General features: G+C 40.8%; 1 protein-coding gene across 1 annotated transcript in view; it reads right to left on the bottom strand.

Annotated features, from left to right (window-relative positions):
• LOC144680701 (pecanex-like protein 2) overlaps window positions 1–15,960 on the bottom strand; it is a 211,603-nt gene that overhangs the window by 97,813 nt on the left and 97,830 nt on the right. Inside the window, exons 18-19 of the mRNA XM_078541957.1 lie at window positions 14,196–14,288; window positions 7,637–7,787 (exon numbers count right to left, since the gene is read on the bottom strand). Of these exons, the coding sequence (XP_078398083.1) occupies window positions 7,637–7,787; window positions 14,196–14,288 (244 nt within the window). The remainder of the gene's footprint in view (window positions 1–7,636; window positions 7,788–14,195; window positions 14,289–15,960) is intronic.

Here is a 15,960-nt window from a genome sequence, read left to right as displayed (position 1 = left end):
TCCCATAATGTGCTGAACCATCAGGATACAGAGGATTTCATTTCTAATGAATACTGGCGCTTAAAAGATTTTTAATATGTTTTTGTTGTAAATGCAAATCCAAATCAACAATTTAATTTACGGTCTACTTCACAACCTTTTTAGCATATTTTTTCAGATCTAAAGAACTCAGTTTAATTACAATCATGTTTTAGCTCCAGGTGATGTATTACTTTAATTTAAGCCCCATTTCACATGCAGCGCAGTTACTAGGCATGAAGGTTTTAATTCCCTACTATTGTCTTGATGCTCAGGCAAATTAAATTCCACTCTAAGTGATCCCTATGTAGCCATATACGGTTATACTGCAGCAATCCAGAGGCCCTTGTCAAATCATTTTCACACATCATTTTCAATGATCATTATCACTTGTAACAAGCAGAAATGCACATGAAAGGCAGACAGATTATAATAGCCAAGAAAATATTCATATTTGAAATAAAGCCATGCAGTTTCTAACCAGATTTTGCTTCATACTTGCACAGTGGTCCAATATTTTGTAAAAGGTATTCTCATAACAGCATCTTTTAACAACAACAAGATATTGCATTTATACAGCACCTTAACATAGTAAAATGTCACAAGAGTGCTTTTAAGCAAATGTTGATACTGAGCCACATAAGGAAACAATTAGGACAGATGACCAAAAGCTTGGTCAAGGAGGTAGTTTTTTTTAAATTCATTTACGGCATGTGGGCATCACTGGCTAGGCCAGCATTTATTGCCCATCCCTAATTGCCCTTGAGAAGGCAGTGGTGAGCTGCCTTCTTGAACCCCTGCAGTCCATGTGGTGTAGCTACACCCACAGTGCTGTTAGGAAGGGAGTTCCAGGAATTTGACCCAGCAACAGTGAAGGAACGGCGATATATTTCCAAGTCAGAATGGTGAGTGGCTTAGAGGAGAGCTTCCAAGTGGTGATGGCCCCATGTATCTGCTGCCCTTGTCCTTCTAAATGGCAGTGGTCGTGGGTTTGGAAGGTGCTGCCTAAGGAGCCTCGGTGAGTTTCTGCAGTGCATCTTGTAGATGGTGCACACTACTGCCACTGTTTGTCAGTGGTGGAGGGAGCGACTGTTTGTGGATGGGGTGCCAATCAAGCGGGCTGCTTTGTCCTGGATGGTGTCAAGCTTCGTGAGTGTTGTTGGAGCTGCACTTATCCAAGCAAGTGGAGAGTATTCCATCACACTCCTAGCTTGTGCCTTGTAGATGGTGGACAGGGTTTGGGAGTCAGGAGGTGAGTAACTCGCCATACGGTTCCTAGTCTCTGACCTGCCCTTGTAGCCACAGTATTTACATGGCTAGTTCATTTCAGTTTCTAGTCAATGGTAACCCCCAGAATGTTGATAGTGGGTGATTCAATGATGGTGATGCCATTGAATGTCAAGGGGTAATGGTTAGATTCTCTCCTGTTGGAGATGGTCATTGCCTGGCAATTTTGTGGTGCGAACCTTACTTACCACTTGTCAGCCCATGCCTGGATATTGTCCAGGTCTTGCTGCATTTGAACATGGACTGCTTCAGTATCTGAGGAGTCGTGAAAGGTGCTGAACATTGTAAAATCATCAGCGAACATCCCTACTTCTGACCTTATGATGGAAGGAAGCGCATTGATGAAGCAGCTGAAGGTGGTTGGGTCGAGGGCACTACCCTGAGGAACTCCTGCAGTGATGTCCTGGAACTGAGATGACTGACCTCCAACAACCACAACCATCTTCCTTTTTGCTAGGTATGTCTTAAAGGAGGAAAGAGGGGGAGAGGGATGGAGAGGTTTCGGGAGGAATTCCAGAGCTTAGGGACCTGGCAGTTGGGGGCACAGCTGCCATTGGTGGGGCAATTAAAATCGGGGATGCCAGAATTGGAGGAAATCAGGTTTTGGAGGGTTGTAGGGTTGGAGGAGGTAGGGAGGGGTGAGATCATGGAGATTTATGACATAAGGATGAGAAAATTTAAATTTCAACATCAATAATCCCTCAAAGTATACAAATAATTGACAAACCAAGTCTGGTTATAACAGCTATCATTTGAGCTGATTGATAAATTGCATTACAGTGGAATTACACGCAAGGGATCAATAAATTTGGCAGGAACAATGTAGACTGAACAATGAGCATTATCAAGTAACGAATTAAAAGGAAAAACACATCCATTTATAAATTATTAATAGTACAGTGCTGCAGTGCTGATGTTATTTAATTCTAATGGATGTACTCAGGCTGACCGACTCACCCACAGAAATCTGAGATGGGAGGTCATACACTGGTTCAGCAACACAATCTCCCAATCTGCTTCCCTATGCCATTCACTTGCAATTTCTCTCAGAGTAGATTAACAGAAAACAAGAGTATGGAAAGGAGAGGGAAAACACCAGCTCCTGTGACAATATGGCCATTTTACTGCAACTAGAGTTTCAATCAGGGCTCTCACCTCCTTGATACATACTGAGACAATTCCACCTGCACTTCAATAGATACTGAGACAGTCCCACTTACACACCTCTCTCTTACAGACACCTCAATAGATATGGGACAGTTACATTTACACATGTGTTTCTTACAGTCACCTCAATAGAGTCTGGGGCATCTGTCTCTTACCAACCTCTGAGATATTGTGAAATATCCACAACCTTTTTTTATTCTTTCTTAGAATGTGAGGGTCATTGGCAAGGCCAGCATTGGTTTCTCATTCTTAATTGCCCCTGAGAAGGTGATAGCTCACCAGCTTCCTGAGTCGTTGCAGTCCTGGAATACATCTAACCAGAATTGGAAATCCTTAAGCTCATTGATTGGTTTTCTGTCACTTCAAGTGAGAAAGAGGCAGAGGTCCACTCAAAAGGACTGATCAAGGTTTGATAATTCAACTATAAAACTAAACAAGTTAGTATTATAGAATGATTATGAAATACAGCACTGAAAGAAGCTATATGGCCCATCGTGCCTGTACTGGCTCTTTGATAGAACTCTCCAAGAAGTTCCACTCCTCTGATCTTTCTCCATAGCCCTGCAAATTTCTCCCTTTCCGCTCTATATCCAATTCCCTTTCAAAAGTTCTTATTGAATCTGTTTCCGCCACCATTTCAGGCAGCGCATTCCATAGGTGACTGTGAAAAAAAATTCTCTTCATCCCTCCTCTGCTTCACTTGCCAATTATCTTAAATCTCTGTTCACTGATTACTGACCCTTCAACTACTTGAAGCATTTTTTCCTTGTATACTCCATCAAACCTCCCCTTACCCTCTTCTCCTAAGGAGAACATTCCCAACTTGTCTAGTCACTCCACATAACTGAAGTCCCTCACTACTCTTGAAACCTAATAAGGTGTGGGGGAGGGATCCACAAGAAACATAAGTAACCTAAGTGTAAACAAAACAGGGCACAAGAGCATAGGAAACAATAAAGTAAGGGAGGACATTGATGGCAAAAGGATAAATAAGAGTTCTAGGACAGGAGTCTAAAAAGACAGTCAAACATAAAATGGAAGGAAATCCTATTAAAAATGAGTTAAAATGTCTGTACAGCAATGCAGACAAGAGTCCACAACAAAACAGGTGAGCTGGAGAAAATCATACATTGGAAGGAACCATAGTGGAAGGGAGGTGGACGAAAAGGTATGCAGGCAAATTAGAGGATTGAGTAAAAAACATAAATAATAATCAACAGGGGATTTCAACTACCCTGACAATAACCGGGCAGACGAACATGGTAAAGAGGGTAGGGAATGGAATCCCTATAAATAATACAGGATTTCTTTCTAACCCAAGATTTAAAAAGTCCAACAAGGGAAGTTTTACCCTTAGAACTAGTAATGAGGAATGAACCAGAGCAGATAAGAGAAGTAAAGTATCACAAAATCACAGAATAGTTCCAGCACAGGAAGCCATTTGGCCCATTGTGTCTGTGCTGGTTCTCTAAAGGAGCCATTTGCCTAGTGCCATTCCCCCATCTTCTCCCCATAGCCCTGCACTATCTTACTTTTCAGACAATAATCCAATTACCTCATGAATGCCTTGATTGAACCTACCTCCACCATAGGCTCAGGCAGTGTATTCCAGATTCTAACCATTTGCTGCGTAAAAAAGCCTTTCCTCATGTTGCCATTATTATTTTACCAATTAGCTTAAATCTGTGCCCTCTGGTTCTCGATCCTTCGACCAATGGGAATAGTTTCTCCCTAGCCACTCTGCCCAGGCTCCTCATGATTTTGAATGCCTCTGTGAAATCTCCACTCAACCTTATCTTCTTCAAGAAACAGTCCCAACTTCTCCAATCTATGTATGTAACTGAAGTTCCTCATCCCTGGAACCATTCTTGTAAATCTTTTCTGCATTTCTCCAATGCCTTCACATCCTTCCTAAAGTGTGGTTCCCAGAACTGATGGTGCCCAGAACTGGATGCAATACTCCATTTGAGGCTGAACCAGTGTTCTGCACAGATTTAACATAACTTTCTTGTTTTTGTACTCTATGCCCCTACTAATGAAGTCCAGGATGCTGTATGCTTTATTAGCTGCTCCCTCAACCGGTCCTGCCACCTTCAATAATCTATGCACATATACACCCAGGTCCCTCTGCTCCTGCACCCCCTTTAGAATTGTACCCTTTAGTTTATATTGTCTCTCTGCATTCTTTCTACCAAAATAAGTCACTTCACACTTCTCTGCATTAAATTTCACCTGCCATTTATCCACCCTGTCTATGTCCTATTGAAATTCCACACTCCTTAGTTCATAATACTTACAAGTTTTCTACCATCTACAAATTTTGAAATTGTGCCCTGTATACCAAGGTCTAGGTCATAAATATATATAAGGAAGGGCAGAGTTTCTAACACTGACCCTTGGGGAAATCCATTATATACCATCCTCCAATCCAGAAAATAACCCTTAACCAGTACTCTCTGTTTCCTGTCACTCAACCAATTTCACACTCATGTTGCCCTTTTATTCCATTAGCTCCAACTTTGTTCACAAGTCTGTTGTGCGGCACTTTATCGAATGCCTTTTGGAAGCCTATGTACACCACCACATCAACATCATTACCCTCATCAACCTTCACTGTTACCACTTCAAAAAACTCAATAAGTTATTTAAACACGATTTGCCCTTAACAAATCCATGCTGGCTTTCCTTAGTTAACCTGTATTTGTCCAAGTGACTATTAATTTTGTCCCAAATTATCGTTTTCAGAAGCTTTTCAACCACTGAGGTTAAACTGACTGACCTGTAGTTGTTGGGCTTATATTTACATCCTTTTTTGAACAAGGGAATAACATTTGCAATTCTCCAGTCCTCTGCACCATCCTGAGTCTAAGGAAAACTGGTGCCTCAGAAATTTCCACTCTCACTTCCCTTAGTAGGGGAACATCTAGGCAATATAGACCATAATATAATAACGTTTTAATGATGATGGTAGAGAAGGACATAAGGATGGTGAAAACCAGGTTAATAGTTGGACAAAAGCTGATTTAGAGGGACTGAGAATAGTACTTGAGAAAATGGGCAACAATACTGGCAAACAACAATGTGAAACAACAGTGGAAACATTTAAAATGGTGTTCAACAGGAAGTAAGAAAAATATATTCCACTATAAGGAAAGAACAAACTAAACACTCGGGAGACTCCATGCAGGTAAAAAGGCATAATGGAATAACTGATGGTTATGAAAGAGGCATATATTAAGTATGCAGACAGCAGAGAAGTGCATGTTAAGAGAGAATACAAAGAGGTTAGGAGAAAAGTCAAATACAATTAGGAAGGCAAAGAAGAAACATGAAATTAAATTTTCAAGGAATAAAAAAGGAAGACTGTGATGGGAATAAGAGCAATAAGGGGTAGGGAGGATAATACCACAGGTACCAATAGAGAGATGGTAGAAATATTAAATTATTTCATTTTGGTACTTACTAGGGTGATGGAACAGGTAGTCATGGGCCTGAATTTCACACGCCCCGCTGGCAGGGTTTTAGGCAGGGGAGTGGTGGGGTGGTGCGGAAACAGTGAAATTGAAGGAACGAGATTCCATCTGGGTTCCCACCCACCCAACCTCACAATGATTTTATGCAGGGATGGGCAAGGCCTCAGATGGGACATCCGTCCTTGCCCCAAATGAGGCCCTTAAGTGGCCAATTATTGGCCATTTAAGGGCCATTTCCCACCTAGCCTCAATTTTTAGGCTGGCAGGAGGATTTACCTGGCATAGCGGAAGCCCAAAAACGAATGGGCTTAGGCCTCAAGCGGAAAGTGGGGGGTGGGGGAGGCGCCTCCATCAGAAGCCCCCTTCTGACTTTGGGTGCTTACCCCCATCCCGCCTCTGGACATCCCTCTCCCCAGTCTCTTCCCCAACACCCTGATCGCTGACTTTGCACCCCCAGGCCTTCCCTACCCTCCCCGCCTGGGACCCCTTAAACTTACCTTGTCCTCTGGTCCTGGGACTTATGCTCAGGCATCTTCCTGAAGTTCCTCTTCAGTCTGCTGCAGCTCATGTCGCCTCAGACTGGACAGCTGCTAGCCGATCAGATTGGCCGGCAGCTCTCTAAGGTGGGACTTCCTCTTGAGTGAGGGACGGAAGTCTGGCCTGTAGCCAACTGATGCTCAATTGAGCATGAAACGGCTACGGGACACTCGGAGTGACTCTTCGGATGGCGGGAAAGGAAAAGATATAGAGGCACCAGAGATGGTGCAGAAAGGATTTACAAGGAGGATACAAGAAATGCATGGGTATACTTTTCAGGAAAGGATTGATCATTTCTCTCTTGAAAAAAGACTGAGGGGTGACCTAATAGAAATCTTTAAAATTCTGAAAGGTTTTGACAGAGTTGGTCCAGAGAGATTTTTTTCCTCTTGTGGGAGAAAGCATAAATAAAGGCCATCAATGTGGGATAGTCACCAAGAAATCCAATAGGGAATTCAAAAGTAACTTCTTTACCCGAAGAGTGGTGAGAATATGGAACTCACTAACACGGAGTTGTTGAAGCAAATAGTATAGATACATTTAAGGGGAAACTAAATAAACATATGAGGAAGTAGGGAATAGAGGGTCACAATGATAGATTTAGATGTGGAATGATAGGAGGAAGTTCGAGTGCAGCATAAATACTGGCATGAACTGGGTGGGCTGAATGGCCTATTTCTGCGTCATGTATACTATGTAATCACTATTCCTAGGCAGAATTTCTCTAGTCTCACCACAAACTGAAGTCCCTCATCCCTCTAGTATCATACTGGTAATTCTCCTCTGAACCCTTTCTAAAGCCTTGGCATCTTTTCTACAGTATGTTGCACCCAATTCTTCAACTGGGACTTAACCAGTGATTTACAAAGATTTAGCGTAATTTCTGAATGAAAGGGGGAAAATTTGTAAGATAGATCAAAGGCATGAATACATTTAATTGTTAACACTTCCAAAATTGATCCAACTATGCAGGTCAAAGATCAGGACAGTTTCAATAGGGTCATTTTTTGTTCACCCAATTGCCCTTTTATCAGACATAAAATATATTTTGTGGTGAGGAAAGAATGTGTAACTTTGATCCCTATTTCATTCATTGCCAGATTGACAGATATAAAATAAAATACCTTTATACTGCGCTGTGCAGCAGTACTAACCTCGGACTTCAAACTGTTGATATTCCTTCGTTTTAAGCAAAGGATGGGCAAAGCAGAACCATGGAACTTGTGTGCGAAGTCGAGGAAGCAGGTAATGTGTCAGGAATCCAACTGTCCCAGCCAAAGCATACAACACATTACCAAGAAAGGGCTGAAACCAAGAAAGACAATTAATTAGAATCAAGAGGTGGTTGTCAAAATAATCCAAAAGCAATTCTGAATCTATAGCTTGACTTGAATAGCCAGTCAGTTTTCACGATCACAGGTTCTGGCCTTTGTTTTATATGTCCTCGATTATTGGTGTGGCTGCTGTAGAAATTATACTGAATGATGATCATGGAAGAGAGCAGCAAACCTGGAAGATAATGATGCACCCCTGTACTCTCTAACCCACTCTGGCTCCTGCTCCAGCAATATGTCCATTTTAAAATTGTTACCCTCTTGGTATGTTGCCTCCCTGGTGCCAGGTAAAGGATATCATCAAGCAGGTGTAGGATATTCTGTAAAGGGACAATTATCAACCAGAATTACGATCCATATTGGAAATAATTACATAGGTGGGAAAGTGTTCGGGTCCTTCAGGCAGAGATTCTGGAACTAGGAAAAAGGTAAAACAAAAGGATGTCAAAGATAGTAATCTCAGGACTACTCCGAGTGCCACATGCTAATGAATATAGAAGCAGGATGATAGTGCAGGTAAATGTACGGGTGGAGAAGTGATGCAGGAGGGAGGGTTTCAGATTCTTGGAGCATTGGAACTGATTCTGGGGGGAGGGGGCACCTGTACAATATGGACAGGTTGCACATGAACGAAGGAGGGACTAATGTTCTCACTGAGAGAACAATACTGTTGGGCAGAGTTTAATCTAATTTGGCGAGGGAACAGAAAATAGCAGAAAGGAGAATCAGAGGACAAAGAGAGATATAAACAGCATGAAGATTAGAAATATCCCAAAAATTGCAAAAACCAGATTGAGGAAAATAGCAAAAGTGACAAAGGAAATATTAAATTCTGTGTACCTTAATGTCTGTAGTGTAATTAATAAGGTTTGTGAGTTGCAGGCAAAACTTGCTGAATCTATTTGACTTGAGTTGAGGAACAGGAGGGAGCTGTTACATTGTTGGGAATTTTTTTTTTAATAGAGCTCCAGTGAGAAGGAGATAGATGTGCAAATGTCAAGCCCATGTGGCAAAAATAGAATAGTAATATTAGGAGACTTTTTATTACCTTAAAGATTGAGAGAAAACAGTTTTAAGGATAGGGGAGAAGAGGAATTTCTGATATGCACACCGGAGAACTACTCGATCAATATATCTCCATTACACAAGGAAGGAAGTGGTGCTGGATCTGGTTCTGACTAATGAAGTAGGGTAATGGAGCGTGTTACAGTCCGAGATAATCCAACTAACAAGGACTACAACATAATTTGGTTTGAAGTAATCAGGAAAATGCTCAACTAGGGAAGAGCTAAATTCAAAAATGACCTACAACAGCTGAATTGGAAAAGGCAATTGCTGCGTAAAGCAGTAACAGAGCAAAAGGGCAGTCAGGGTAAAGATAGTTCAGGTGCAAACCAGGCATATTCTTTTGAAAGGAAAAGATATTCAAAGCTAATGTGCCCTGGATGACAAAGAAAATAAAAGTTAAAAATAAAACAGAAAAAGGAAGCTTATGACAAATGTCAGGAGCAAGATTCAGGGACTAACCAGGAAGATTATGGAAAGTACAGGAGGGAATTAATAAAGTTAGCACAGGAGCTGGCAAGAAAAGATTAGCAGGCAACATTAAATTGAGCCCCAAAACATTTTATACAAATATAAAGTGTAAGTAATTTGCTCGGAAAAATATTGGGGCTATTAAGCACCAAAAGGGAAATCTTCATTCAGAAGCAGAGGACATGGCTTAAGTATTAAATGAGTACTTTGCATCTATCTTAATAAAGGTAATGGATGTTGTGAGTTATGCTAAAGAAGAGGGGAGTTATGAACAGGATAATAACAGTAACAGAAGGTGTACTAAAAGGATAACCAATACAGTAAATTGGTAAGTCTCCTGGCCCAGGAGGATGCATCCTAGGTTGCTGAAAGGAGCAGAAGTAAAAATCACAGAGGTGCTGGTCATATTCTTTCAATCCTTATTGGATACAGAAATAGTACAGGGGACTGAAGAGTTACTAATGTGATACCACTGTTCAAGAAAGGAGAGAGGGATAAACCAGGAAACTACAAGCCAGTGAGCCTAACATCAGTGGAGGGGAAGTTATTGGAAACCATAATCAAGGACAAAATAAACTTTGGAAAGCAGCGTGGGTTTGTTGAAGGTGAATTCTCAGGATCGCTAATTGAATGAATTTTTTGATGAAGTAGCAAAGAAGGATTTTCAAAATAGTGCAGTAGATGTTTTATATACAGACTTTCAGAAGGCATTCGACAAAATGCCACATGCAAGGCTCATTATGAAGCCAGAAACCCATAGAATTAAGGGGAATGTGCCATTATGAGTACAAAATTGACTTAGACAAATTAGGCAAAATTAGGCAAAGGATGGTGGTGGATGGCTATTTTTCAGACTGTGAGGTGGTTTATAAGTGATGATTTGCCAAGGGACTGTTTTGCGTCCATTACTTTTAGCGATTTATATAAATGACTAGCCTTGGATGTAGGAAGCGGCATTATAAAGTTTGCAGATGATACAAAACTTGGAAAAGTAGATGATCATGGCGAGGCTAGTTATAGAATTCAGGATGGCAAAAGGATGAAATGGGCAAAAGTACGGCTAATGGAGTTCACTGCAGAGAAATGTGAAGTGATACACTTTTGAGGGACTAATATGGAAAGACAGTGTATTATAAATGGCCTGAATCTGAAAAAGTATAGATGAGCAGAGGGAGACCTTGGTGTCCATATGCACAACTCCTTAAAGGCGGTAGGGCAAGCTGATAAGGTGGTTAAAAAAGCATCTCAGTTTCTGGAATTTATAAATAGAGGAAGACAATATAAAAGCAAAAAGATCATGCTAGAACTTTATAAATCACTAGTTGGGCCTCAGCTCTGGAGTATTGTGGACAATTATGGGTACCACACTTTAGGGAAAATGTAATGGTATAGGAAAGGGTAAAAAGGAAGTCTATCAGCATGTTACCAGGGATGAGAGATTTCAGTTATAAGAAGAGGTGGGAAAGTTAGGACTGTTCTCCATGGAACAGAGAAGGTTAAGAGGAAACTTAATAGAGGTGTTCAAGATAATAAGAGGTTTTGATAGAATAGGGAAAATATTCTCTTTGGTGACTGGGTCAATAACCAGAGGTCACGGATTAAAGTCTTTGGAAATGATCTAGAGGAGAGATGAGGAGAAATATTTTCATACAGACACTTGTCAAGATCTGGAACTCTCTACCTGAAAAGATGGTGGAAGCATATTCTGTTAATATTTTAAAAAGGTGAATTGGAAAGATACTTGAACATGAGAAAATTACAGGGTTATATACAAGAGGCAGGCTTAAGGGGAAAGTATTGCTAGGAATACAAAATTAGCTTTGTGACAGAAGGTGAAGGGTGGTGGGGATGGCTATTTTTTGGACTGAGTGGTGATTTGCAGTGGTGTTCCCTAAGGCACAGTTTTGGATCCATTACTCCATACAGCAATTATTATATTTGACTCAAAGAGCAACCACAGGCACCATGGGATAAGTGACCTCATTCTGTACTGAGAGTTTCTAGGATTCTGGATCAAATCCTTCCATGGTCTCACCCCCACCCCCGAATCCCTCCCCAGCCATGCCACCCTGTTTTCTGTGCAGTCCTCCTGCCCTACAATCCTCAGGGATCTTGGCATTCCTAATCTCTTGTGCAACCTTGGCAGCCATGCCTTCAGCTCCCTAGGCCCTAAGTCTACAATTCATTTCCTAAACATCTCTACCTCATTACTTTTCTACCCATTTGAAGTGGCTCCTAAGTACCTCTCTTTGACTGAACATTTGGTCAGCAACCTAATACCTCCTTATTTGGCTTGGTGCCAAATTTTATTTGCTAATGCCCCAGTGATGTTCCTTTGGACTTTTAACTACGTTAAAGGCACTATATAAACATAAGTTATTGTTGGTCTGCTGCAGTATTGTCCAATACATTAGCTACTAGCTCATGTGGCTAACTGAAATCCAGATGCTGCTAATTGGATTTCTGACTAATAAATAAAAATGAGTAATAGACACCGTCAATGGCACGTGATCTCAATACTCATGTTTGTATATGATATATATATGTGAACTTTAACCTTTTTATGTGTTTATTGGTATAATGATAAGATGGAAAGCAGAGTATGAGCATTTCTTGATCATTGCGAATGCTTTATTTGCTTGTTACTGAATGGTGGTAGATGTTTGTTAAGTAAATATACATGTGAAGCACATTTACCTGTCTTGTGTGTAAGACATCTTCTGAAATTAGTGCAAGTGGCTGAAATGCTCTCACAGTAGCTACACATGTGGCTCGCCAACAATTTCTGTACTGGAGTCTCCAGGAATTAAATATTAACCTTCTGATCATTTCTGGGAGCAACGCAGGAGGAAAAATCATAGAGTAGTTTCAAGAAATGCTTGCTTTTTCATCCTCTTTGAACGTGGGGAAACTGCTGTTTGATTGACAGTAAGGAATCACCCAACTGGGGAAAGGAGAATGTGGTTGTTTTTTCTGTAGTCTGTGTGAAGGCAAGGTGTCATGGGGATGTACACGTTGGGCAACCAAAGGCAGGAATGTGGGAATGGAGCACCGCAAGATGGACGTGTTAGGTTACTAATGGCAGGAGTGTGGGGCAGGCGGTTCATGTGATGAAACCTGCTAGAATACATCCAGCTGGTGATTCTGTTGCTGGGCTACAAAACAAGCAACAAGGAGCTGTCCTTGCTTGTAAATCCTAATCATAGTTCAAGTTCTAAGGTCAAGGCAACATCTAGATAAAGTTCTGTTAAGATTCAAAATTTCACCACAGACAGAAAGGGGAAATTGGGGGGTTAGTCTACTGAGCAACAATCACAAAGCAAATTCCTGGGACCAGATTACCATTTTGTCCTCTCTGAGGAAACTAAAAATCATAATTAAAAAGTAAACCTAAAGTTAAACTTGGAAGCTACATAAAAAAAAATTGAAATACTAGGGAGTCAAATAAGCCTTTCTTTTCTCAGACAATAAATGCGCAGCCAAAGCTGCCCCCAGCCAGAAGGGAGGCCCAGCTGATGATAAAGGTTACAGAACACAAATTGTTGACATCATCACCAGCAGTCACTAGGAGACATGGAATGTACAACTTTTCTGCCATTAACAGTAACTTTGATTTAGTCCTTCAGAATAGGAATGTAAGAACAGGAAGAGGCCATTCAGCCTTTGGAGCCTGTTCCACCATTCAATTAAATCAAGCCAATCTGTAAATTAATCCCATCTACCCATCTTGGTTCCATAATCCTTTGTACCCTGACCTAACAAAAATCTACTTTGAAACTTTCAATTGATCCCCTGTCTCAACAGTTTTTTGGAGGAGAGAGTTCCAGATTTCCACTATTCATCCCTGAGCAGCCTAGCTCTAATTTTAAGACTGGTGTCCCCATATCGGGACACTCCACAAGATGAAATTGGCTTTCTCTATTTGTCTCACTGAACCTTTTATATTCAAGGGAATGATCTTTTCATAAAAGGCTATTACTGGTGAGGAAGAGGTGTTGGAATATGCATCCAATGCGGTGATGGAAGGAGGTATTTATGCTCATGAAATTTAGAAGCACCAGGTCTAGCTGCATTACAGAAGGCAGTATTGGGCACTCTCAGAGCAGATGCCAAGTAAAACTCCCCCTATCCTATACAGCCACTTTCTTCATTCATTCCAACCTCAAAAAACAGCTTCTATCAACTCTTGGTTTTCCACAACGAACTCTTAACATGACCACCTGAGTTAGTTTTTGCGAACTTAATTTTTGTTTCATAACTCACGTATGTAAGGAAATGGGCTAAGAGTAGTTTATTCACTTAAGGCACTTGCTGGTGAAAAAGAGTACCTTTCAGGTCAATAAGGGCTGGACACAATTCTAACTGAGGGAAATCAGGATAAAGGGACAAGGCTCTGACCAGTTGGGCCACTCAGCTCAAAAAGGGTAGTTCTTAAAGTATCTATTCATGGACTGCTGTAAACTTTTTAAGAATAAATTTTCAGGAACATTTTGATTAACATTTAGCTGTTTAATCTTGTATGAGCAAGTCTCAAAGTTATGTTATTAAATACAAGAGAAGTCCTTTGATAAATGTTATAAAATTACAATGTTCTGTTTTAAAAGTTTTCCTCTGGTCTCTTTAGTTTTACAGGTTCTTCAATTTAGCAAGTGTAGTTTTCACCCCCTGTGCTTTAGCAGAAATGGCTCAAACATGTCCATATGGTGTTAAAACTCTTGTTCATGAGCTGCCATCAATAAATTCAACTGATCCTTATTCATTTTGAAAATATTAGGCTGTAACACATTTGCCAAAAAAGCTGAAGTGCCAACATGGAAGAACAACAGTCAGTATGAACATATACCTTCAATGAAAGGAAAACAGTAGTTGCACTGATTGCAAAGGTTAGAAGGGTAATTACTGCACACATAACAAGATCAGACTTCAAGACTTCTCTCTGCAAAGACACAAATACATTTTAGCATTATCTGAAACAAAAACAATTCTAGATGTTATGTTTTAAACCTATTGAACAACATAAGAACGTAAGAAATAGGAGCAGGAGTATACTATGCAGCCCCTTGAGCCTATACCGTCATTCAATACACTCATGACTGATCTTCTGCCTTAACCCCACTTGCCTGCCCGTTCTCCACATCCCTTCATTCCTTGAGACACCAAAAATCTATCTCAGCCTTAAATATACCTCAACAATGGAGCAACCCTTTGGAGTAGGCAATTCCAATGATTCACAATGCTCTGAGTGAAAAAAAATTCTCCTCATCTTAGTCCTAAATGATTGACCCCTTAACCTGACAGTGTTGTAAATTCTCCAACCAGGGGAAACAGCTGCTCAGTGTCTACCCTGTCAAGGCCCTTCAGAATCTTGTATGTTTCAATGAGATCACCTCTTATTCTTCTAAACACCACATAGATACGCTCAATTTACTCAGCCTTTCATACAAAATAGGAACAGAAGTAAGCCAATCAGCCCCTGAAGCCTGCTCCACCATTCAAAAAACTCATGGCTGATCTGTTCGTGTTTTGAATTCCACATTCCCAATTACCCCTGAGAGCCTATGATACCCTTGCCTAACAAGAATCTATCTACCCCACCTCCACTGCCTTCTGAGGCAGAGTGTTCCAGAGTCATGCAACCCTCAGAGAAAAAAATTCTTCTCAACTCTGTCCTATAACGGCGACCCCTAATTTTAAAATAGTGCCTCCTAGTTCTAGACTGACCCACAAGAGGAAACATCTTTTCCACATCCACCTTGTCAAGACCGTTCAGGATCTTACATACTTCAATCGAGTAACCCCTCACTCTTCTAAACTCCAGTGGAAAGAAGCCCAGTCTGTCTAACCTTTGCTCATAAGCCAACCCACTCATTCCAGGTAACAATCTGGTAAACCTCCTCTGAACTGCCTCCAACGCATTTACATCCTTCCTTAAATAAGGAGACCAAAACCGCACACAGTATTCAAGATGTGGTCTCACCAATTCCCTGTATAACCGAAGCATATCATCCTTACTTTTATCTTCAATTCCTCTCATAATAAAGGATAGCATTCCATCAGCCTTCTTAATTACTTGCTGTACCTGCATACTAACTTTTTGTGACTCATACACTACAACACCTAGATCACGCTGCACCTCAGAATTCTGCAGCCTTCTCCATTTAATTCTTCCTGCCAAAGTGAACAACTTCACATTTTCCCACATTATACTCCATCTGCCAGATGTTTGCCCACTCACTCAACCTAGCTATATCTGTCTGTAACCTCCTTACATCCTCTTCAACATACTTTCCTACCTATCTTTGTGTCATCTGCAAATTTAGCTACCATGTCTTCGCTCCCCTCATCTAAGTCATTGGTGTAAATTGTAAAAAGTTGAGGCCCCAACACAACATAGCACAACTCTCTCAACCCAGGAACCAATCTAGTGAATATTCGCTGTACCATCTCCAGTGTAAGTTTATCCTTCCTTAAATATGGAGACCAAAACTGTGCACAGTACTCCTGGTGTGGTCTCACCAAAGCCCTGTATAATTGTAGTAAGACTTCCTTATTCTTATACTCCAATCCTCTTGAAAAAAGAACATGCTATTTGCCTTCCTAATTGCCTG

Source organism: Cetorhinus maximus, chromosome 5, assembly GCF_964194155.1.
Source record: "Cetorhinus maximus chromosome 5, sCetMax3.hap1.1, whole genome shotgun sequence".
Taxonomy (NCBI): domain Eukaryota; kingdom Metazoa; phylum Chordata; class Chondrichthyes; order Lamniformes; family Cetorhinidae; genus Cetorhinus; species Cetorhinus maximus.
Note: the sequence above shows the minus strand (reverse complement) of the source record. Positions and strands in the feature narration are given on the sequence as shown.